We start from the raw sequence: 25,179 nt of genomic DNA, 5'->3' as shown, positions 1-25,179 counted from the left end.
ACAAAAGTTTTCAATTTTGATGAATTTATCTGTTTTTTCCTTTTCTTGTTTGTGCTTTTACTGTTATACTTAAGCATGCCAAATGTCACTGCCAAATCCCAGGTCCTAAAGATTTACCCCTGTGTTTCTTCCTAAGTATTCTATAGCTTTAGCTCTTACAGTTAGGTCTTTGATCCACTTTGAATTAACTTTGTATGTGGTGGGAGGTGGACGCTCCACCCTCATTCCTTTGCCATTTGTTGGAAAGACCACCGAATGGTCTTGGCACCTTTGTCAAAAAACAACTGACCACAGACAGCCTTTTACTGTTAATTAATGGGAAAGTCCAACTTTTTTTCCTTCTTGTGAATCATTTCTACACATTCCTGTTTGTTTTAGACCTCAACCAGAAAAACGCGAAAGCGAAGTTAAAGGTGACCCCATCTGCACACTGGTTAGTGAGCCGCCACTGTGCTCTCCGCCCCTCGGGGCTATGCCACCCAGGTCCCATCTGTCCTGAAAAAGGACAAGAGCAAGTTTAAAACCTAAACCTCCTCGTGCAGGTAAAGATATTCACGCAACAGTGTAGGAATGCGGTGGAGGGGCTCCAGAGTTAGGACCTCGCAGGGCGGTGGAGAGGCCGGCCTCCTCAGGCCGTGGCCCTCCATCTGTCAGTGCCGACACCACAGGCCGAGGATAAGTATATGGTGTTCAGTGATTCTTCCGAAACGCCAGCGTGTTGGCGTGTGCTTGTTTCTTCCACAAATAACGTCTTACCAGGTAATAACTGCTGGATTGGCACCTGCTAACTTTCTCTTAGCGTGATGTATCTTCTGCCGGGGATACCAGTTTTTTTCAGTTACATTTACTTCTTGAATCCATGATCCTCCTTTTCTTAGCATTTTCTGTTCAAAATTCTAAAGGAAAGGAACATGATTTTTTTTCTCTGCTTAACAGTATACATGATCACATTCACACAGATTCAACAAGTAATGAGCTTAAACAGAATCTCTAACTGGGGAGGGCGCCGCAGCTTTTTATGCAAACTCTCACGGCAGCACAAATAACAGTGACCACGACCGTGAGGGTCTTACCCTTAGGCTTAACGCATCCCTCCCTGTGGAGGGTACCATTGCTATGCTCCCTTTTGGGGGGCAGTATCGTGAAGAACCCTTGAGATTTAAGAAAGCACTATCTGTCTTTACGATCAAGGAAGACCTTGTGTGGAACGGATTTTAAACTAAAACTTGTCTCAGAGAAACCAAACCCACCATCACCAAAGGGTTAAAAATACTCTCAAGTCAGTTTCCTACAAATAAAAGGAACGTCTCATCTGATTTTCAAGCCAAGCCAAATGATCCCAAATGTTCATTCTGAGAAAGTGCTGTACAAAACAGTATTTTAGTAAACACAACATGACACATTCCCACCAGCTAACAGGAGATGCGGGTCAATCATAGGCAGGCATGCTGTAACAAAGGCACAAAGTGTGAAGAGACCACCGCACCTTCCAGTCAAAGGACGGCTCCTTCACAAACACGTCCATGGCAGTGGTGAGCAGGTCTGGGCGTGAGCGGAAAGCCCTCAGCGCACACACCATGGTGCTGCCCACGAGCCCCGTTTCTTTCAGTGGTAGCATCAGGGTGATAAACTGGCGAGTCAGACGGAAAGGCATCAGCTCAGGGACCGGCAGAAACTACAGAGAAAAGGACGTGTGAGAAGCAGTGGACGCAAGGGAGGGCCCTTCCATGGCTGTCGCTCACGCATGGGGAGCACACCAGCTCCTGCCACACAGATGTGAAGTCACTGTGCCCAGGAGCAATGACACAGCCACGGAGACGGAGACTCGGAGCTTGATGTCAGGGAGGGTGTGCTTCACAGCCCCGCAGGATGTTTTCATGACGGGGCTTCATAGAACCTCCGACCTTTTTACAGGAACACGTTTCTCTTAGCTCTGATTACCTAATTAATCTATCAGCACACCTTCCACAACCTGTCTGCACAAGGCTGAAACAAAGCTGAGATTTTCCCGCTCCCCAAGAATGACAACTTCAACGACCGTGCCAACCGACTGTTTCCAGAGGGGTCGCGAAGCCCAAGGGCAACTCCAGCCCAGAGCAGAGAAGGGCACACACACACTCACCTGGGTGGCTGATCCGAACGCATGTCCGAAGTCGATCCCAGTCACGCCGCCCGTCTCCAAGCTCACCATCAAGTTGTTCAGATGCCTGTCTCCGATGCCCAGGATCCAGTGGCTGACGCACAGGAGTGCGTGGGAGCTGGCAAAGTGGCTGCGGAGAGCCAGGAAGGCCTCGGGGCCGGTGCTCATCTTCAGGAAGGCCCGCCTGCAGGGGCACAGTCGTGTGGCCTCTGCCCCCGCCCCCAGCCCCCAGCCCCCGTGAGCAAAGTCGGAAACACTCTTACTTTAGGAGATCGGCCGGCACTTGACTCTCTCTTCTTCTAAAAGATGTGACTGTCTCAGTGCGACTGGCCCCCCTATGATTTAATAATGGGAAGTGTCTGATTAGAGCTTCTCACGACTTGAAATTTAAAGCTCTTTGTTATAGTGAAGCTCGAATACCAGATAACTAGATTTTGATGATCCGAGGCAAAGCTTTCTAAGAAACAAAAGTGAATACGCAAGCTTGGGAAGAACGAACTGGTCGGTACGACACATACTTGAACATGAGCGCGTAGGCTCCGGGGTCACACCTTCCCGACATCCTCCTCAGCCAGTCTCTATACTCAGACGCTGGTGCCCGGGGGTCACTGACAAGTAGGGAAAGAGAATCAGCATTAGGAGGATGTCTAGGGTCGCTGATTTCAGAGGCAAACATCACCAGGAATTCACTGAAAAGGAGTGAAGAGTCGGGGAGAACAAACACGACTTGAATCATATTGAATATTAACACTGAACTCTGCTGCTCTGGGTCTAGGATTTCAACACACCGTTATCCATTCTTAATCACTCCTCAAGAACCACGGCTATCCCCTGTGCAAAAGTTCAGGCGTAGAACCACCAGATACAATAAATGTCCCACTTCACACACAGGAACATGATGGGCTGGCGATGCAGGCATATGGTCCCACACGCCTGACCCTGGGCGGGACCCCTCGCAGCAGGACAGCACCACGTGCAACTTGTTTAAAGCAGGTACGTCACTAAAGAAACAAAATGACCACAAGCTACTTGTTGAAGACAGCCTGTCTGCTTTTGTCATTAAACACTGCCACGTTTTTTTTTTTTTAACCATTTCCAGTATGCAGACACAGACAAAATCCATAGTTAAGTGCCAAAAAGTATCTTCTTAAATGATGATGGATTTGAATTGAATTTGAAAAGCTTGTTTTCAGTAACGCTTCCCAGGCAAAGGCAGTGTGTGGACAGGTCGAGACACTGTTACTTGTACGTTTACCCACTCTTGGGTTTGCACCAAAAGTTTTAACAAGTTTTCCTTAAAAAAAATAATAATAATAATCACTAAAGATAGAACAACTTCACAACGTGTTACTTAGTAGTTAAATCCCTTAATAAGGTGAATCTTTTCTGAGATGCTACTAAGTTAATTTCACAAAGAGACCACTCCATTTCCATCTAAATTCTCTCCTAGTTTCAACTGGATAAAAGTCTTTAGATTGGAAAACTGCAACATGTAAATTAACAAAAAAACAGCAATGATCTTAGGAATGGGGGCTGGAAGTGCCTTGTTTTAAAAAGGTAGTGGGAAGTACTGTCTGCAATTCCATATGTGAAAAGCACTTTATACTCCTTGGACACCTATGTTTGCCAGATGCCTTTCACACTCTCCCATCTCACAAGCGGGAGGCGGGGGGCGGGGGCCGTGGGAACCGGGAAGGTCACCTGTGCGAGTGGCTCGGGCCCCCTTGTGCGTCAGCACAAGCACAAGCGAGAGGGGGGACTCCTGGCAGCAGGGACAACTTTAGGCAAAAGACTCAAATGAATGGAATTAGAAGTTGGTCAACACTGCCCTGCGTAGCAGCTATTACCCAGGAGTAAGAGTGTGCCTGAGGAGAACGCCGCCCCCACGCGGGCACTCTCAGGAAGGGGCAGGGGTCCAGCGAGGAGGCGTGGGCCCTGAGGCTACTGATGACCGTCGCCTCGCCCGCCAGCCTAACGCTGGTCCCCCAAACGTGCCAACCCCTGCTTCAAAACGGCGGTAAGCCATGCTGTCCTTATTTTTCTTTACAGAAACAAGGAACAAATTTTTTTAAAAAACTTCCTGATTGAAAAATAACATGTTCATCGTAGGAAACCTGGAAAATAAAAAAGGATAAAGAAAAATAGAAAGCCCCCGTATCATGACCTGGAACTACGCACCCACCTGCACCCCCACCTGCACCCCCTACATGCTGGGGTAGCCTCACCTCTCCGGCCTCAGCTGCCTCGTCTGTAGAGAGGTGACAACAATACTCACCTTGTTGGTTTTTGTAAGAAATAAATCACTTCATACACATTAAGAACTGAGAATAGTGCCACAGAAAATGTATAATTAAATGTTAGCTGCTAACCTTACTTTTTATTTTCTTCAGAGAGTCTTCTTTTTTTCCCCAAAGTTAATCCTTTTTAAAAAATTGTGATAAAATATATGCAACTACTGTTTAGAACCCTGGACTCCATTTCCTTTGTTCACCCATCAAGTGGCAGATTAAAGTACAGGCCAGGCTGCGGCCAAGGGCGCCAATGAAAGGGCCTGAAAATTCAGGTCCCTGGAGGCAGGGTGGAGGAGCCCCACCCGGGGAGATGACCTGTGGGCTGGGGTGGCCGGGCAGGGCCGGGGCAGGGCCCTGGGACCCCAGGTCACCTGGTGTAGGCCGCCTTCTCCTCCCGTGACATGCTGCTCAGAAGGAGCTCCTTCAAGGTGCAGGTGCTTTCGATCCATTCAATTAGCCCCAACCTGGAAGGAGAGAACAGTCATGAACACCCCTGCCCTCGCTTCTCTCGAACACAGTTCTTCCCTCACTCTCTCCACGAGGATGAACATCACGGGCTGAGCAGCGTCTGGGCTGTTGGCCTCTGTCCCGTGACACCTAGAACCCCAACCGTCACGGGACGCCCCCTCCCCTTCCCGACAAAACCAAGCAGGCGCTTCCGGTCCTGTGACCCCGCGTCCCCATCGCCCGCAGGGGGCCCTGCGCACCTGGAGGTCATGGGCACCACGCGGTAGGTCGTCAGCTGCAGGCCCCGCTGGCCACAGGCAGCGTCACGGGCGAGCAGCCCGTTCATGACCTGGAGCAGCTGGAGGACGCGCTGGTCCTGCCGCAGGTCCTCCCCGCCCTTCACCAGGAAGGGGTACTCCCGCTCGTCGTGCCCGCGGACTATGATGCGCGTCGGTCTCCTGAGCGAGGCCATCACTCGCACCTTCAAAGGTCAAAGGAAGCAGCATTTTCGGGCGCAGCTGAGAGACCGAGGTGGGCCCGGGTCTCATCACCAGAGGGGGGGCGAGGCCTGGGGCACGCCCTCCGGGGACCCAGGCGGGCAACAGAGCAAAGGACAAGCGAGGGCACCTAGTCTCCCAGCCCCTGTTCCCGCCCGGCTGCAGTGCCAAGAGGTGCCAGGTTCCCAGTGACAAGTTAAGTGCTTATAAACATGCGTCCTCAGCAACAAGCCACACACGACATGCCCACTTGCTACAGGCACTTAAGACTCGTACGTTTGAAACGACACACACACACACACACACACACACACACAGTTTATTTTTCGAGTTTACTAGGTCCTTTAACATGACTGATGTTGAAAGACTGGAAACATTATATTAAGGTCAGTAAATTCCCATCAGAAAACCTGCAACACAACCCTCAGAGAACCCCGTGCGCTTGAGACCAGCACGGGGAGTGAACCGTCTCTCCTCGAACCTGAGGAGCTGGCTGACGCCCAGCACCTACCCGCTCGTCGAAGCCGGCGATGCGGGCGTGGTACTCGGGCACCGGCTTCCCTCTGCCGTCGTACTGACCTGGGACAAACCACAGAAGACTGACTCAGAGGCTGCACCCTGCACGTAAAGCACACCCCCTGGTCTAACAGGAGAGAAGCTTTAACGCAAAGTTTTCACTGGACGCATTCTTTCAAACGCTGCCGTTTCTCGGCTTGACAGGCTAGCGGACACGCTTCCCACTCGGGTGGCGCAGACAAAGGCGAACAGGGACGGCAGCGCCCCGGGCGAGCGCCCGTGCTGTTGCCAGCAGAGTCAAGCTGCGTGTCAGGAGGCTCTGCTTTCGGTGGTTTTCTTGAGACGCATGGTATGTGATGCGCAGCTGTTAATAATAACAAAGGAAAGTGTTTCTCCGAATCCCTTTCTCCCCACTGGAATAAGGACCTAAGCGACCACAGTGAAACACTTGGTCTGGCAAATCCCACGGTGAAGACAGGGCGGGTCCTCAGTGCCACGAGCGTCCCTCCTGCCGGCACGGCGTGTGCCATCCTCTCGCCGCTTTAGGTGGGACCAGCGCACACCCCACAAAGCAGCGTGCAGGCACACCGCGTTTTACTGCACTTCTCAGATGCTGCGGTTCTTACAAATGGAAGGTCTGTGGCAACCCTGAGTTGTCAGGAGACGGTTAGCATTTTCTAGCAATAAAGTGTTTTTTAATTCAGGTGCGTACATTGCTTTGAAGACACGATGCTACTGCACGTTAACGGACTACAGTATACTGTAGACATAACTTTTATGCGCACTGGGAAACCACCTGCTTTAATTTGTTCTGCTGTGGTGGTCTGGAACTGAACCCGCAGCATCTCTGAGGTTGCCTGTGTTTTATTTCTGAAGAAAAGTTATTCAGGGGCAATGCGTGGGTAGGTTCAGAGGACATGACCAGCTACCGTTATTAGTAGGTGGACGTCTGAGCACTTGTCTTCACCGGGAATATCACTAGACATTTAGTAAGCGTACTATTCATAGTAATTACAGATTTTCCTAATGATGAAAAATAGGTGGAATTTAAAATTCTTTTTAAAAAAAGAAAACCGTCAAGATCCCGATTTCACCATCTTAGAGTCAGAAGTCCCCGCTCCGGCATGACTCTCCTCAAAGCACCCTGCTGCCTCCGCCGCCCCCGAGGTTATTAACTCACCAGGAACCTCGAGCGCATCCCTCAGGAATTCGGCCCTGAAGCTGCTCATCCAGGGCGAGAGCTCCTTCAGGTTCCCCGGTGCCTTCGAGCCCCTGCTCATCCTCCCGAGCAGCGAGCTGGTGACGGTGCAGAAGTCCTGGAGCTTCATGCCAGGGAGCTTAGAGCCTCCTCTCCCAAAGTGGGTATCAAATTCTTTCCCAAAAGCCTGCAATTAATGATAATTTACCTTAAAGATTAATGTTTAGTTGAACTTCTGAAAAAGTTCTAGGCTCACGAATCTTTATAATAAACAGGCGCTCAAGTTGTATTGGTTTTTTTCTATGCTTTTAATTGATAGTTTCACTCTCCTTGAATGTTTCAACAGTCTTAAAGCACAGCAGCCTGCCTTTTGTTTTTGTCTTTGTGCCCCTTTGAGAAGATGGAAAGGATGACAGTCAGCGGTGACTTCTGGGCATAAATTCTTAATAAGGGCTTTAAACACTTGGGAAAATCCTTTAACTTCTGCGTCCGCTGTACAGCTGCTGATCTGCACCATCGTGACAACGGGAGTAATTAGGAACAAAGTACAAAATAAAGGACATAATTCAATAGAAATGAACAGCCCAGGGACTTCCCTGGTGGCGCAGTGGTTAAGAATCTGCCTGCCAATGCAGGGGACACGTGTTCGAGCCCTGCTCCGGGAAGATACCATATGCCGCAGAGCAACTAAGCCCGTGCACCACAACTACTGAGCCTGCGCTCTAGAGCTCACAAGCCACAACTACTGAGCCCGTGCTCCACAACAAGAGAAGCCACTGCAATGAGAAGCCCGCGCACTGCAACGAAAAGTAGCCCCCGCTCGCCACAACTAGAGAAAGGCCACGCGCAGCAACGAAGACCCAAAAACAGCCAAAAATAAATAAATAAATAAATTTTAAAAAAATGAACAGCTCAAAGTTCTTCCTCGGAGCAAAGAGAAAAACATAAGAAAAAAACACTCTCCCTTAGTGAGGGTCTTTCAAGCCATTATTTTGGATCAAGAACCAGTATAAATAGCATTTGGGTAAGTTGTATTTCTAGAAGCAGTTATTATTAGAAGTTCCTTATCTTGGAATATATCAAATCATCCTTTGTATTAGTTTCTACTCAAATATTTATTTAAATTATAATCCTGATATCAAAATTAAAAAAACAAAAAACAAAACTCAAGAATATTACTAACGGTGACCTAATAGTTGTCAAGGTTCACCTGATCATCTTTAATTAGAAATGTTTTCCCAAATGTAGAACTAACCCCACATCATGAGCCTGGTGTAAATGAAATATAAGCTCTGTTTTAGACAATCCACTACAGGAAAACTAACATATATAAAACACAGTTCTTCCTTGATCTATAACTGGACTAGAAGTATAGAAACAATCTGCAATTCTTAGACTGCAGGGAAAGATCAGTCCGCATTTCCCAGCATAACCAGCACCAACACTGATCCAAATGGCATAATGCCCCGAAGGGTCCCCTAGAGTGAAACCTGAGACAGTTCTGTTTTAGTGGATTAATATTTTAATTAACCGACGCAAATTATGTGCCGATTTGGTACGAAGCAGAAAGTTCTGGATGGACTGTCCCAGGTACTAGGAAGCAAGCTCCAGACAAACCACGGCTGCAGCTGCGGGGAGCTTTCTGCGGGGCTCGGCCCTGCTGGGCGGTGGGCTGAGCTTGGCCGGGACACAGCCCGCCAGGCTGCGGTTTCCAGGGCAGGGCCGACGGGCAGGCCCCCACCCCCTCCGCGGGAAGCTCACGGCGACCCCTCTGCCGCCCGCTCGGTCGGCCCTGGGCCCGCCCGCCGCAGGCTGAGCACAAGCGGCGTGGCTCAGAACAAGACCTGGCGAGCCCCAGACCCTGGCCGACCTCACACGTCAACCCTGTTGAGGCCGCCATCCCTGCTGCCCGCCCGCCGCCCGCCGGGGCTGCTCCTGCGCCGTGACGGCAGCGGCTGGTGCGGCCCCAGCTGGGGACAGGGCGGACGCCAGCGCCTTCCCGCCGACGGCTCCTGCTGTGGCCGCGGGCCCGCCGCCCTTCAGTACCTTCTCGGGACGTGGGTTTCCCGCCGGGGAGCTGCAGTCACTGGGCAGCAGTGCTGTGAGGCCGACCTGATAGGACGTGGGGTCGAACGCGTGTCATAAAATGCAGTGCGTGCCGAGGTTTAGGGTTTACTGTCACGTGAGACGCAGCCCGGGTCACATCAGGCAGCAGGTAGTCCTGTCTGTTCCCACATTCAGACCATTAACGGAAACTCCCCGAAGCAGGGACGACTCCCCCAGCCCTCGCTCTGGAGATCAGAACCGCCCCGCCCGCGCATCCAGACAGAGACGCCTGCGCCGGGCTCCGCGGGCAGAGGTGCGCGCGGTCAGCCCCGCCCCCGAGTCCGACTCAGGACGGCGCCCGGAGTCCCTGCGCCTACTGCACGGGAGCGCCGCTCAGCGGACGCGGGACACACAGGCCGCGGAGCAACCGCCGGCACCCAGAGGGCAGGCGCCGACACGGGCTGCAGCACGCGCGCCGCCGAGCGAGAGACGCCGGGCCCCGCGGGACTCGTCCACACGGAAGGTCGGGCCGGCGGGCCCCCAGGGGCTGGCAGGGCAGGGAGGGGCGGGGACGGGGCTGCCCTGGGGAGCGGCGGGAATACAGCGAGCCCTCGGGCGCCGCACACTGTGACCGCACGCGCGGCAGGCCACGTGACCTACGTCTCACTGAAGCACTGGTACACCCGCAAGGGACACAGACGCTCCTCCGCACCAGAGACGCGCGACTGGTGAGCTCCCGGGCTCCTGCACGCTCTAAAGCTTCTTGACGTTTCGCGAACAGAAGCGGTTTCACCAAATTGTCAAAACGAACTCCGCGTGACAAATGCAGGAGAGGCGCACACAGGTGCTTTAGGCAGCGGAGGGAGGAGGCCCACCCCCGTCCCGGGGCGGGGAGGGGCCAGACTGGGGGAGGGCAGGCGGGGAGCACCGCGTGCATTCTCTCCCTTCCAAGTCTGGAGCAACTTTGAAACCAGAGCGGCCCCGTGAGCTCTCGGAGCCTTGGACAGAGCTAAGTGCTCACAAACGGTTACAACCTGCGGCAAATACAAACGTTTTCCTGGTCTGATACCCAAATCACTCTGAGAATTAAAAACATTAAACTACACATAACCTTCATATCTAAGAATCTGGCCATGAAGAACAGAATGTAATAGAAACCCTGAGGTTTTACCTGTGCCCCACTTGCCACTATCTGACCTAAAAATACGCCATCAATATCTCACAGAAAGACAAGGATCTAAGGAAAGTTTACAAATTCAACGACATTTTAAAACCAGAAGTATTAACAAACCAGCAAATAGAAGCCCTCGTCTTCACAATGACTCTGTAATCACCAAGCGGCTGCCGCCCCACCCCGTACCTCGATAAACCTCCTTCGAAAACTCCCGACACCCGGAGCCTGTGGGTCTCCCAAGGCTGCGTACATTCTCTCATACATCCTCTCAATGTTCTTCTTATTTACGGGGTTCTTTTCTAGTTCAAGCTTGATGTCCTCCGTCCAGTCCTGTGCAGAAAAAAAGACACGTCAAGCTGGACTGCAGGCAGGTTGCACTGAGCCCGTGTCTTATGTGTGGGAAGCGGTTAACGCTACCTTAAAGAGCATCTCAGGGCTGGAGAGCTGCTCCAGGGCGTTAATGAAGTCCTGAACCACTCCTTCTCGATCTAACTTAGCTTTAATCCTACAAAAAATTACCAGGTTTAGGTGCTCAATCAAACATCTTCCAAAGATCAAGGCCTATAATTGTTATGTATATATAATTATATTTATATATAAAACAATACATAACCAACTACATAGTCTAGGGAAGGAGCAATTTAAAAATTATCTCCAAAACAGATGAAGCACAAAGTGTGTCCTGTATCAAGAGATGAGGTGAAAGCAAATCCTCAACATTTTGGCACACACAATCTAAAGTTAAAAGGCCCCCTTCTCAACAAACTTTCAACATTTCTCTTTCCTTTCTTTCTTTCTAAGGAACCGATCACGCTGCAGCTGCCTCTGCTGAGACACAGGAGGGCATCACAGGGTGGGTGGGCGCACGGCCGGCCCATCAGCGAGCCGGGACGAGGGCTGTGCCCCCCCAGCCTTGTCCCTCGGAAGCAAAACGCTCTAAATAATGAGGCAAATCAGCTCCTGACAGAGAAGGGCAACTAAAATGCCGTGCGTTTACCAAGTATTCTTTCTGAAGTAAAACACTGCTGCCGCTCTGGCAACTGTCCTCACTTACAAATCAACTGAAGAAGCGGAAAGGGCGACACGTGGGCAGTTTACTGACTCCTAATGAAGAAGGGGGGGCTTCCCAGAGGTTTTAAATTACAGAACAATTTCAGGAACTGATTCCAAAAAGCATCTCATCTAGTCCGTCTCAACCAACAGATTACTAATGGTTAGCATAACCGTCTCATGAATAACATTTTAAGATGAACTGTGTTTACAAAAGGAAATAAACTCTACAGCCAATGACACACCAGGGCAGATGCACCCAACAAACAGACATCTAGGCCTCCTGCCCTCCACGGCAGCTCTAATTCATCTGAGGACACACATAAGCGTCCCTGTGTCTGCTTTGACCACAGACGTTTTGATAACCTTTCAGTGTTGGATGGACCTAATTTTTCTTGTGTCACCTGGCCACAAAGTCCTTGCTCTTATGGCCAGCAGAAGTGTCTCTGAAGGAATAGCTTTCACTGCTTATTGTGAACGGGTACACGATGGCCTGCGGGTAGTGGTCGGCGATGTCCGCCACGGTGCGCTGGACGGCGACCCCCTCCTCCTTGTCCAGCAGGGCCAACATGTGGCCGATCCAGCCGATGAACTGCCAGCAAGGAATGGAAGACATCTGAAACAGAGAGCCGGGACTTAGTGAGGAGTGAAACATGCAACGTTCTTCCCTTACAGAAGTACTGCGTGTCCAACATCCAAGTATAGCTGTATTTGCTACCGTCAGTATAAAAACAGACAGACGTGTAGACAGAAAGTCTTCTCAGCCCTCTCGGTTCCGACCCACTGGGAACCATCGATTCTTCCGGGCCTTTTCAGGGCGTGTACACGTGGACCCTTTCTTCAGAAGAATGGAATCGGAGGAAACTTGCTGTTGCTGGTTTTTCTTAGATCTACCTCATTCCTTTTAACAGCTGTACCATATTCCGCTTCGTTTCACAAGTGCTCTATAATGAACTTTTAGGGTATTTGCAATTTTTGCTATCCAGATACTACTACAATGCACAACCCTATATGTTTATGTCTTTGTACTTGTGCTATATACCCATAGGAGAAATTCCTAAATGAGTTCCTAAATTCCTTTTTACTTTTAACGTGAACGTTAACAACTGTAAAAAACTTTGCTAAATTTCCCTCCAAGAAGATTTTTCAAATTTCCACTTCTAAAAGTGTAGTAGAGATCAACTACTTTACAAAATCCTTTTCGACACTGGACGCAATCAATTTTTAAAATCTACTGTCAATCTGACAATTTAAAAAATCTATTTTCAATCCGAGAAGTGAAAGATATCTAATTTTAATTTGCATGTCTCATCATTAGTGAGGCTAAGCAGTCAGCGTTTACCTGCATTATGTGCTTTAACCGCATGTGCGCTGCCTGTTGCTACGAGTCTGTTGTGGACAGTGGAGACGCCTGCTCTCCGTCTCCAGTATGTGTTGCAAATATTTTTCTCCCAGTTCTTTTTTTAACTTTGTATATGGCATTTTTTTAATGATAGAAGCGTCAAATTATTTCCCTCTATAGCTCCTGGCTTTTGTCTCTTAACTCCAAGACCATTTTCAAATTTTGCTCAGGTTTTCCTCTAATGCTTTTCCAGGTGTTTATTTCAAGATAAACTCCGCTGTGCTTGGAATGCTGGTATAAAGCCAGGAAGCACAGGAGGCTTGGGGGCCCTGAGTGCAAGGCCAGCTGCCCATCTCAAGGGTCATGACAACATCGACCCACCACTCCGTTCATTTCCGCACAAATTCAAAATGTTATTTTTATTGTATGCAAGTATGATTTGGGGGAAAAACAAAACCATAACTTACTGAAATATTTCTTTACTTATCTTTGAGGAAAATGCATGTGTACTGCATTTCATACCGAATTGACTTTAATCTCCTGTGTAGGACCCACTGAAAACCCTCAGCCGTCCAAGCGCACAGAGAACTGACTGCGGCTCGGCGACCAGCACCGTCTACGGACCTGCCGTGCGCCCGTTCTCAACCATCACGGCATCGACTCAAAGCCTGGCCCCGCCTTCCAGTTAAACATCCACAGAAGTCGCTAAGGAGCCTTTCTGATAACCCTCCCCTTTTTCCCCGCCGCGGCCCCAGTGGAGAGGCCGGCACGGGGTGAGAGCGGGCAAGCGGGACGTGGGGCAGGAGCCCTGGGGGTTCCCGAGACGTGGAGCGTGGGGGGATGGCACCTGAAACGTCCCCCTTGCCTCGCTGCCGAACAGCGACCTGAGCGTAAGGCCCCCGGACGCACAGACGCAGCCCAGCCCTGAGGGGCAGCCCGCTCCGGGGCGCGGGACTCACCTCCTCCCGTCCCGGTCCTTGTTCAGACGCGGCCTTCGTGTCAACACCCACAGAGGAAAGTGGGTGCGTGGGAACACTCGCTTACACGGTTTTAAATGACATACGTTGTTGGGATGGAGCAAAGCTCGGTGGTTAGGAAAAGCCATGAACACACGCGCCCCACACAGCACATCCGTTAGTCCGGTCAAGTCCCCTTTGCTAGAAGGAAGACACCGACCTCTCTGGTCATCAGGCTCAGGGTCTCCTCTGGATACTGCTCGACAATCTGGAGGAGTCTGGGGAACTTCAGCCGGGCCTCGCTCGAGTGTAACTTCAGAGCTTTCAGCATTTTGTCCACCACGAGGGCTGGATACGTGTGCAGCTCTGCAGCGTCCAGGACTACCGGGGACAGGAGAGGAGACATGTGCTCACTACCCACACACAGACACGAGTGGCAGACTCGGCGCCGGCTGCTCTCCCCCAGGCTTCCTTTCTAACAACTACTGCAGCTCAGCACACGGTCTCGGACCGCGTGTAAGAGCTCCTCTCCGACGCTGACCTCTGCTACCGGGTGAAGCAGTTTGCTTCCTGGGCTGGAACACGAGGGGCGGCCGCAGGAGCTGGTCAGACACGCGTCAGGGAAGCAGACGGATGGAGGGGACAGAGACGCCCAACTCCGGCCCCACGCCAGCCATGGGGCGTGGCCACGTCACTGCCTCTTAAACAGACAAGCCGTCTCTCAGAACACATGCCACTGAAAAACACACAGGAGACCATGGGACCTGCAAGGCCCTACGTCTCCGGCTGCCACGCGCGGGGCTCACCGGGGGGGCCCTCCTCCTGCTTGCGGAGCCGCTGGTCACAGAACTCCACCAGCGCCAGGCAAGCCGCCACCAGCCCGCGCGCAGGCTCCTGGCCCCACGCCGGGCGCCCGGCCTCCTCCTGTGCCGCCGTCTGCACGGCCTCGGAAAGGTGCTGGAATGCTCTCTGGTACAGGCCTGCCGCAACCTGGAAGGCAGAGACCCCGGCAGGCTGTGAGCGGGACCAAGCTTCCTGAAGACCCTGCCCCCCACCGGGACCCGTCAGCCACCGGTAAACAGAAAGCCACTCGAGGGCAGAGCCAGGTCCGCCTGGACTGGGAAAGAGACGCCAGCCCCGCGCCACCTCGGCACCCGAAAACCAACGCGGGGCAGGGCTCAGGAAGGGCTGGAGGCTGGGGACACAAGTGACGCGGGGAGCACGTGGGAACTCACGAACATACAGAACCACCTGAGAAACGCCAACAAAGCAGGTGCTACATAAAAAAGCAGAAAAGCTGATTCTTCCCACAAGCTAGCGGGGTGTCTGAATGGAGACTGGTGGTGAGATTCCACTAACAAAATTCATGGGAGAACCGTCCACATCAGTCCAACACAGACTTCTCGTTATTAACACTAAAAGAAGGGTGTCGTTCAAATAAACAGGAAACTCAGGGAGTATGTCATTTTTCCAATAAGAAACCTGACTGCGTGTAACTGTCAAATATGTCTTAAAAACACAAAGCGAGACTTGTCGTTTCTTTCGTGAAGCGGAGCCTGCGCGGTCGAGACAAACACACGACGCGAAGAGCTCCGGCTCCCAGCGTCACTACCTGCTCTGCATCCTCTGAACTGGACCCCGAGAGCTCCACGACGCTCCTGGCCTTGCTCGCCTCGATCCCAGCGAGGCAGGGGGGCTCGCTGCTGAGAGCGTCAGCCATGATCCTGTACGTTGTGCCCACGAGAACGTTATGGTCACGGGACGCCGCCACATTTCTGCTCAAGTAGCTTGACGTGTTCTCACCTGCTGGATTACACACACGCACACACACGATTTTTTGAGAACTGAGTGACGTAAGTTAAAAAGAAGATATTCATAGTGTTCAAAGGTTGTTTTCTATTAAGAAACTAAAAGAAATCTTGAAGGTGTAAGAAACTGACTTCAGCCGCTGGTGCGAGAACCTCCTGAACTCACTCACGTTAATGGAACGTGTTCTCTGTCAGCAGCGACCAGTCCACCGCGGCTCAACAATCAAAACATCACGTAAACTTTCACTCAAGCATCACCCTTCTGCATTTTGTCCAAGCACTTCTTTGTGTTACAGAGAGCAGAAAGGGCGCTTTCTAACGCATTCGTGCATGTACATCAGTAACCCAGATTTTTAAACTGACGCTGTCCCCTGCAGCTGATAAAGCAACAGAGACCACCGCAGTCCAAGATCGAATACTATGTCCGGCCGTGTGGCTCTGGGCAAGCCCACAGCGTGCAGAGGCCGAGAAGAGAAAGGGCCGCCACCCAGCAAGCCCTGCACCCACACCACCTGCTCATCCAGGAGACGCTGACTTCACAAGGCTGTGACCAACGACAGCCAGTTATTATCACGAGAACTAACTGTCATCTTAATGGCAGCAAACTCAACCTCCTCCCCCCCATCGCTCCCCCAGAAAAGCCTACAAAAAATAGTTGCGCAGTCATAGGATCATTTTCTGATCCTGGGATCAACGTGGAAAGTGCTTCCCCATCCTGCTCAAGACTCGGGCTCGGGACCAGGCGGGAGGCCGCGGGAAAGTCCTGCCGTGCACCTGGGATGTGCACACGAGACCCGGGACCCACACACGGGGTTCCCCCTCAGCCTTACAGGCCACGTCATCACAGACAGAAGAACTGAGCAGGAAAAAGGCTTTCGTGGTTAATTTTTTTAGGCAGTTCTTGTATGTAAACATAAAGTTTTCAAAATAATTAAACTATTACACCCAAAATTTGGCTAAGTCTTAAACAGAACATTTTAAACTTCAACTGTAGTCTACAGATGAAGAAATAAAAGCTCCAAAAGTAGTATTACTAAGATACACAGTACCTTGGCTCCACATGTTTGATAAATATTTAATAAAAGTTTTACAAAATTTAATTCCCAACTGTCAGATAAAGCAGCACAAAGAATACTGTGAGAAGACACGCAGCCACAACACCAACTGTGGGAGAAGAGCCTCGTACCCAGCAGGGACACCGTCCTCAGCATCGCGCAGAGCTGCTCGGGCCGGCGCTGGGCCCGGGCCCGGCTGTGGCTCAGCCGGCAGTAGCTCTGCACCCACCTCACGAGCCAGTCCTCCCGTGTCTTTGACTCTCTGTGCAGCTCCTTCAGCAGTTTCAAGGCAAGCGAGAAATTATTCTGCACGGCAGAAGAGAGAAAGCGGAAAGATGACACAGGAGGATAATGAGAAGTCAAGTCACTGTACAAGAGGAGCTTCTCACTGGCCTTCAGTGACCCATCACCTTGGCTTTATCGCCGGGCCAGATACACAGTCCAGGGTCTCCAGGACACACGCAGCGGGGCGCCCATCGCTGCCGTCTGATTCCGGGACTCTGTCGTCCGCCAAGAAACCCTCCATCCACAGGCGTTTGCTCTCCTCCCCCAGCCCCCAGCGACCACAGCCTTCTGCCCCGGGTCTGCCTATTCTGGACACTTCCTATCGAGGGAGTCAGGAGATGCGTTCTGATTCTGTGTCTGGTGGTGTGTAGCAGAACTCCACTCCTTGCTGTGGCTGAGTCACATGCTACTGCATGGATAACCACAGTTTATTTATCTATTTATCTACTGATAAACTTCCGGGTTGTTGCCACCTTTTGGCTATTTTGAATAATGCTCTTTTTTCTAATTTCAATGAACATAAAGAATCTGTATACAAATTTCTGTGTGGACGTTAAGTTTTCATTTCTCTTGGGTGTATACCGAGGAGGGGAACTGCTGGGTCAAATGGTAACCCTCTGGCTTTTGGAGGAGCTGCCAGACTGATTTCCACGGTGGATGCACCGCTCACCTCCCTGCACGGAGGGCCGCCCCTCTACTCCAGCCGTCCCGTGGGTGTGCAGCGGGACCTCGCTCTGGTCTGACCTACATCCTCCTGATGACTCGTGGTGCTGAGTGTCTTTTCTTTCCTTCTTTCTCTCTCTCTCTCCCTTTCTTTCTTTCTTTCGCCATGCGACACGGCTTGCGGGATCTTAGTTCCCCAACCAGGGATCGAACCCGTGCCCCCTGCAGTGGAAGTGCGGAGTCCTAACCACTAGACCGCCAGGGAAGTCCCCTGAGTGTCTTTTCATGTGCGTACTGGCCACTTGTGTGTCTTCTTGTGAGAAATGTCTATTCAGATCCTTTGCCTGTTTTCTCGCTGGTTTGTTGGACTTTCTGTTGTTCGGTTGTAAAGAGTTATTTATGTATTCTGGATAAGCAGACCCTTACCAGATACATGATTTCCAAATATTTCCTCCCATCATATGGGTTGTCTCTTCACTTTCTCGAGTGTGCCGTTCGAGGCACAGAAGTTTTTAGGTTTAATGCACGGTTTCTCTGTTCTTTACTTAGTTGGCTGTGTGGGGACGTCTTGTACGTCTAAGTCTCTGCTGAGCTTCGAGGACACTGACATCAGTCCCGTGAGTCCTTGTTACGACCCTTCCAGCCACTCAGGCCGGAAGTCCCGTCACCCCCGTCGTTCCTGCGGTCTCTGGCCTTGTTGCATCTGCGTCGAAGAGTGCACCTTTCACACAGTTCTCATCCCACCAGCACGTCCAAGGCCTTCGACGGCCTCCTGGTCGCCAGTCCCTGGTTCTGGGCCACACGCTCCACAGTCCACCTCAACCCAGCACCGCGAGACAAGCCCTCCGCCCGCAGCAGCCGCCACGATTCCCGGTTCCTCCCTTGGGTTCTGTTTAAATGTGTCTCAGCACCTTCCTCTCCTGCCGCCCCCGCGCCTCCGAGGCCCCCCATGGAGCTTTCCTGCCCCGCTCCTCGTGCCCCGCCCCCAGAAGCGGGGCGCGCCCGCTGTCCCCCTCCTGGGATGTGCCCCCCACCTCCTGCTGAGAGGCCACACGCACCGCCTCGGCCATGTGCCCCGGACCACGGCCACTCCCCGCTGCACCCAGAGCTAAGGGGATGGAGGGCGAAATGGCCAGGGCCTTCTGGAAAAGAAGCATCTCCTTGTTCTCTGCAGGAAATAGTGAGGGAAGACACTACCTGATTCCAGAAAGGCTCAGTGGGGAGGGGGCACGACCTGAAACACCCAGAGCACCCACAACTTCAAGGGGAGAGCCTGGGGAGGCCAGGCGAGGGAGCAGGGCCTCCTCGGTGGAGTAGCTGAGAGCGTCTGAAGGCCAGTTCCTCCAGAACTGAATGCAGGGAACTGACAGAGTTACTTCCTTTATTCACTTAGGCTGCTGTTATTGGAAATATAAAAATTCCTGATAAAAGACCCATCTCAAGGAAAAACCTATAAATGAGCCTTTAAACCCACAAAACAGAAATATTAATTATTTGTACCAGAATAATATTCTTTGCTTTATAATAGCAATCAATATAGGGTCATTAAAACAGCAATCTCCCCTAGTATATCCAAATATGATTTAATTACATGAAAAATATAATTTAATACAGTTGAAATGCCTATATGCGACTTTTAAGCAAACTGCACTTCTATCAAGAAAGGATCTTATTATCAAATGATAGATTTCCACAAACTAAACCTAAATATAATTTGTAACTACCTGGCAAGTATTCATTTTGTTAAACAAGAGAAAATCTGTATTAGATTTATTTTCTTTATAAATAAAGAAGAAAATAATCATTTTGAAGTGATTAACAAGTGTATAATAAACTTTAGAGGCTTTCTGGAAAAGTTTAAGTATTTCTTCAAGTGTACTTCCTTATAGAGAGAAAAAAAAAAAAAAATACTAACTCCTCAATTATCCCTAGGCTTCAGATTTTAAAGAAAAGCTAAGTTTAAAGAACGCCAGTTCCGGAGCGTCCCTGGCCCGGGCGCGCCCACCTGCTTCCGCGCACTCTCCACCATCCGCAGCCTCATGGAGAACCTGCAGCTCGCGATCAGAGACCGAGCGTCCTCCTCCACGGCCTCCACGCCCACCCCGTCCGCATCCTCACTCACACCACCGTCGTCCGGAAGGAGAGGGAGCTTCTCCTCTATTTTGCTGAGAAAGAAACATCTACATGAAACAAAGAAAAATAAGAATTAATGCCGGACTCATAAAAGAAATCTCTGACATTCAGGAAGCTGCTAGATAGCATTCAGACAGAAATGCTACAGCTGTTAAAATTTTGCTCATTTTTTAGACTATACATGTACACTCTCAGAACTGGACTTAACCCCCATTTTAATTAACCAGCTCTTGGAAGATCACTGAGGATATTTCAACACAATTTTCCAGACAGCATCTACTGCTTCCGCCGCCACAAAGTAAAGTATTAACACTCACAACCTGCTCTCTTAACAAATGGACAGCACACCCTGTGTTGAGTCAAAACCATTTTTCTCCTTTTATCTCCAAATCTAAGGTCTTCATCACATAGCAGCAGACAGGCTATAACCACTGAGAACAGTGGCTGTATCACGTGTACGGTCAGAAGGTTATTCTTATTTGTATCCTAAGTTTACATATTTGACTTGGTTCCCATGATTTTACTTTCATTATTTTCATTGTCAGTAACACGGACAAAGGACCTGAACATACAAAATTCACCCCAATTAATAATCAACTAACTTTCTGTGCATCTGCGGACTAATTTCAATTTTCTTAGAAACACTGTGGCCAGATAAACTAGCAAGTCTCACATCTCTCTTGCTTATTTTTTTCAGTTTTTCCCAACATGCAGCCTCCCCAGCCACGGCTCTGCTCCTGTGCTCCTGACCCCATGACCACCACACAAGTGCCCCCTTCCCAAGAGCTAAACAAGCGAAGGTGGTGGACCCTGGGTGCTGGGTAAAACCTGGAGAAGCAACGCGTGAACAGGAATGTCACCCTGCAGTGTGAACGAGGGCCTGGGCTCCCAGAAAGGGGGGCAGCAGGTGAGGAGGACACGGCATCACCACCGAGAAGAGTGCATTCCACTCCACGCGGCAGAGTAGCCAGGAAGTCCCAGAGGGAGGGCACAGGTGACACAAGGGTGGTACCCGGCATGCTCTTGTGTCAGCCCTCGGAGGAAGGAGCCCGGAAAGAGCCATCTTGGTAAAAGTGACAGAGCCCTGGCTCTGGAGAGGCCGCAGGAGGCGCCGCAGCCGCCCTTCTGCTGGTGACGGCTAGAAACGGGGTAGCATGCAATCACAACCACCCAGGGGTCTGAGGGTAAGTAAAAGACGGCCGCCTTCAAGGACGCGGAAACCAGGAGAAGGTTCTGCCACTGCGCTGAGTGCCCTGCTTTTCTCTGTCTTCTCCCAGTTCTGCCACAAGGACAACCACGACGTGGAGTGTGGCAGCCTGAGTACGAAGACTCTGAAAGAAGCAAGCCCTGTTGTACTGTGCCTGGAGGAACCAAAGGCTGCAGAGGACACCCTGCAGGGGACAGAGCAGAGAAGGGAGCCTCTAGCTCTGCACAGGAAGCAGCGTGGGCCACGGCCACCCCGCGACGGGCGCGTGTGCAGGACTGACTTGAGAGCTGAACTGAGACCTGAGCCTGCAGAAAGCGAGAGCCCAGGTGCAAGTCTAAGGGGCCGGCTGCTGCAGGGGCAGAACAGCCCACGTCCCCTGGGAGCTGTAAAGGAGCTCAGTCTGAACACTTTCTAGGACACAAGCCAAAATTCACTGAAATCCAAAGAACCAAGAAAATGTGCCTGTTTTCAGTGAAAAGGACAGTAAGCAGATGTCGACTCTGAGACGACCAATAGGTTGCAAAGGTCATACAAGGACCTTTAAACAGCTATTTTAACTACCTCTAAGAGGTCAAGAAAAATGCACATGGAATAAATGAAAAAGTAGGTATCTCAGCAGAGAGGGAGTATAGAAAGAGCCAAATAGAAATTTTACTGAAAAGTACCCGAAATAAAACATTCACTAGACAGGCTTAAAAGAGGAAACAACAGTGAGTTTGAAGACAGATCAATAGAAATGATCTAATCTGAAGAATAAAGAGAAAAAAGATTGAATAAAAGTGAACCTGTGGGACAATGTCAGAAGGTCTAATACATGTGTAATTGGCATCCCACAAACAGAGAAAAATTGGGGCAAAAAAAATACTTGAAAAAACAATAACAGAGGGCTTCCCTGGTGGCGCAGTGGTTGAGAATCTGCCTGCCAATGCAGGGGACATGGGTTCGAGCCCTGGTCTGGGAGGATCCCACATGCCGCGGAGCAGCTAGGCCCGTGAGCCACAACTACTGAGCCTGCGCGTCTGGAGCCTGTGCCCCGCAACAAGAGAGGCCGAGACAGTGAGAGGCCCGCGCACCGCGATGAAGAGTGGCCCCCGCTTGCCACAACTAGAGAAAGCCCTCGCGTAGAAACGAAGACCCAACACAGCCTAAATAAATAAATAAATAAATAAATAAATAAATAAAATCCAGCCATTCATATTAAAAAAAAAAAAAAACAATAACAGAAAATTTCCCGAATTTGGTGACATATATGTACAGATTCAAGAAGCTTGGTGAAGCTCAAACTGGATAAATTCAAAGAAAACCATACATAGACACATCATAATTAAACTGCTGATAACCAACAATAAAAAAAAAAACAATCTTGACACCAGCCCCCAAATATGACACATTACATATTGGGGAACAACCATATGAACAAGCATGACTTTCCCTTCGGAAACATAGAGGACAAATGATCCCCCAGTATTCTATACCCCGAGAAAATATTCTTCAGGCATGAAGTGAAATAAAGACACCTCAGACAAAGGAAAAGCAAGAGAATTCATCACAGGCAGACCTGAATTCCAAGAACTGCGGAAGGAAAATCTTCAGCTGAAGGGAAATACTAGAGGAAAACTTGGATCTTTAGGAACAAATGATGAGCATCAAAACTGGTGAGTGCGGGGACGTCCCTGGGGGTCCAGGGGTTAAGACTCCGCCTTCCACCGCAAGGGGCGCGGGTTCCATCCTGGTCGGGGAACTGAGATCCCACATGCCATGCAGCGTGCCCCCCCCGAAATAAAAAAGGAAAGGAAAGCAAAAAAGAAAGAGAGAGAGAGAAGGAAAGAAAGAAAAGAAATGGTGAGTATATAAGACTGTTCCTTGTAAGTTCTGAATCATGTTAGACTATTTAAAGCAAAAATATATTATCTGTTAATATTTTCACTGTTGCTTCATATATATATACATATATGAAGTACACACGTGTCAATATGTCTTTACTGCAACATAAGCTAAAATGCACATTTCATCAGGAAGACACAGCAATTATCAACACGTATGTGCCTAATAACTCAGTTCAAAATACAATGAGTAAAAACAGAATTAAAAGGCAAAACAGACAATTCCACAATCACAGTAGGAGGTTTTGAAATCCCAATCTCAGCAGCAGATGGAACTAAACAAAAAAATCACTAAAGACATGGAAGATCTGAAAAACACAATTGACCACCTCAATCTAAATGAAAATTATAAACATTATGTCCAAGAACTGCAGAATATACAGGATTTTCAAGTGCGCATGGTATATTTACTAAAGTAGACCATACGCTTGGTCATAAAAAAAGTCTCAATAAATTTAAAAAGGCTGAAACCATACAGTGTGTGTTTATAACCACAAGGAGTTAATTCAGAAATCAATAAATAAGAGACACAGAAAACTCACTTCTAACTATTTCATGGATCAAAAACCGTGCGCCACAACTACTGAGCCTGTGCTCTAGAGCCCGCGAGCCACAACTGCTGAGCCCGCGAGCCACAACTACTGAAGCCTGCGCATCTGGAGCCCGTGCTCTGCAACAAGAGAAGCCACCACAATGAGAAGCCCGTGCACCGCAACAAAGAGTAGCCCCCGCTCGCCGCAACTAGAGAAAGCCTGCGCGCAGCAACAAAGACCCAACGCAGCCAAAAATAAATAATTTTTTTTTAAAAAGCAACATATTACATCATGAACACAGCAAAGACAAGTGATGTCACCACACCACAAACAGCAAAGATGAGTGACATCATCCAGATCGTGACACAGGTCGTTCTCGACCTCGGTCCCCCTCACAGGAAAACCAACCAACAACATTCAAGGACGAGACAGCACTGGGAAAACCCTACAACACGGGGATGCGGCGTAAACAGCCCCACACCCCGGGGACTGCGAGGGACTCCACTTGAAGGGTGCGAGAAGCAGCCGCACTGGGACCGCCACCGGGGCCCCCGAGCCTACAGTTTCTCCAGCGGGAAGACAAAAGCCCAGGGCTGTGGGTCTCACCTCCCAGGCTCCCATCGCGGGGCTCAGGGCATGACAGAAGATGGGGTGGGGCTTACAGCTACCAGGGCTGGGATCCTGCCAGGCAGTCCCAGGAGAGCCCGAGCAGAAAGCCTAACCAGTGGCTTCGCGTGCCTGAGCCGACACGGCGGCCCAGTCTGACCAGGGAGCTGGGCAGCGCACGCGTCTGCCCGACTCAGGACCCAAACAAGGAGCCTTGCCGGCCTGGAGCGTGTTCTGCCCTCTGCCTGGGCAGGGAGCTAATGCACAGCCCCACCCACCAGACTGGGAAACCCTGCTCCCAGCAGCACGTGGTCAGAGCGCCCGCCGGTGGACAGAGCCGGGACACTGGCCCAGCAGGCCAGGGAGCTTGGCTCACGGTTCTGTTCCATTTGGTTCCCAAACAAGAGTCTGGCCAGCCGGGGGCCTGCGTGGTGGCCCCTCGCGCACGGGCAGGGAAACCAACTTGCCGAAGAGCCTTCAGCTCGCCTAGCCGGGGAAGCTCGCCAGAGCACGTGGGAAATCCCACAGCCCAGTGACAGTGGTGCTGGAGCCCCTCCCTTCCCGTCTGCAGAGTCAAGCCGGCGGCCTGCCTAGCCAGGGAATTCGCTGTGTGGTCTTGACTGATCTGGGTCCCCAGGCGATGAGTTATGCTGGCCCTGGGCCAGCTTGGCTGCCTCCCCCGACCCCCCGGGGCGGTGCCCCACCTACTGCTGCGCGTGGCACCCCGTCCCACCACCTAGGAAGCCTGACCAGAGAAGGCAGGCAACACAGAGCCATCCCCCAGCTGCGCTGCGGCAGGACCCCAGTCCTACCCAGCCGTCCTGGGCCAGCGGCACCCCGACCCCACGCTCAGAGCTCAGGCAGCAGCCTCACCCCAGATACACAACAGCAGGCCCCACCTGCCCAAGGAAGCTACCAGCTGACACGTCCAGGGCCCCAGGCTGAGCTGCCTGGTGAAAGACTATCTCTGCAAAGTCTGAACAAGACCATTTACTCAGATGCGTAGATACCAACATAATGAACCAAGGATCACGAAAAATCAGCTAACCATGATGATGCCACCAAAGGAAACTAATAAAGCTCCATACCGGACCCTAAAGAAATGGAGATCTACGAACCGTCGGGCAAGAATTCAGAATAATCCACTTAAAGAAGTTAGTGAACTACAAGAAAGCACAGACAACTAAGTGAAATTAGGAAAACAATGCATGAACAAAATGAGAAGTTTAACAGAAAGACAAAAACCATCAAAAAAAAACAAAACAGAAATCTTGGAACTGAAGAATTCAACAGAGAGCTTCAAAAGCAGATTCGACCATGTGGCAGATTCAATGAAATTATCCAGTCAG

General features: G+C 50.6%; 1 protein-coding gene across 7 annotated transcripts in view; it reads right to left on the bottom strand.

Moving 5' to 3' along the window:
- Positions 1 to 25,179, bottom strand: part of PRKDC (protein kinase, DNA-activated, catalytic subunit) — a 151,627-nt gene that overhangs the window by 2,075 nt on the left and 124,373 nt on the right. For 6 of the 7 annotated variants that reach the window (XM_036829913.1, XM_036829914.1, XM_036829912.1 and 3 more), the window contains 17 exons: positions 19,474 to 19,648; positions 16,652 to 16,826; positions 15,270 to 15,463; positions 14,464 to 14,647; positions 13,878 to 14,038; positions 11,764 to 11,975; positions 10,727 to 10,814; positions 10,496 to 10,639; positions 7,072 to 7,276; positions 5,887 to 5,954; positions 5,139 to 5,359; positions 4,803 to 4,895; positions 2,659 to 2,748; positions 2,404 to 2,475; positions 2,123 to 2,324; positions 1,487 to 1,675; positions 757 to 896 (listed from right to left, as the gene is read on the bottom strand). In XM_036829913.1, coding sequence (XP_036685808.1) covers positions 757 to 896; positions 1,487 to 1,675; positions 2,123 to 2,324; positions 2,404 to 2,475; positions 2,659 to 2,748; positions 4,803 to 4,895; positions 5,139 to 5,359; positions 5,887 to 5,954; positions 7,072 to 7,276; positions 10,496 to 10,639; positions 10,727 to 10,814; positions 11,764 to 11,975; positions 13,878 to 14,038; positions 14,464 to 14,647; positions 15,270 to 15,463; positions 16,652 to 16,826; positions 19,474 to 19,648 — 2,613 coding nt within the window. The remainder of the gene's footprint in view (positions 1 to 756; positions 897 to 1,486; positions 1,676 to 2,122; positions 2,325 to 2,403; positions 2,476 to 2,658; positions 2,749 to 4,802; positions 4,896 to 5,138; positions 5,360 to 5,886; positions 5,955 to 7,071; positions 7,277 to 10,495; positions 10,640 to 10,726; positions 10,815 to 11,763; positions 11,976 to 13,877; positions 14,039 to 14,463; positions 14,648 to 15,269; positions 15,464 to 16,651; positions 16,827 to 19,473; positions 19,649 to 25,179) is intronic. The other variant, XM_036829911.1, reaches the window with a different exon arrangement.

The sequence above is a fragment of the Balaenoptera musculus genome, chromosome 17, assembly GCF_009873245.2.
Source record: "Balaenoptera musculus isolate JJ_BM4_2016_0621 chromosome 17, mBalMus1.pri.v3, whole genome shotgun sequence".
In the NCBI taxonomy this organism is placed as follows: Eukaryota; Metazoa; Chordata; class Mammalia; order Artiodactyla; family Balaenopteridae; genus Balaenoptera; species Balaenoptera musculus.
The sequence above is the reverse complement of the archived record's forward strand: the minus strand, read 5'-3'. Positions and strand labels throughout refer to the sequence as shown.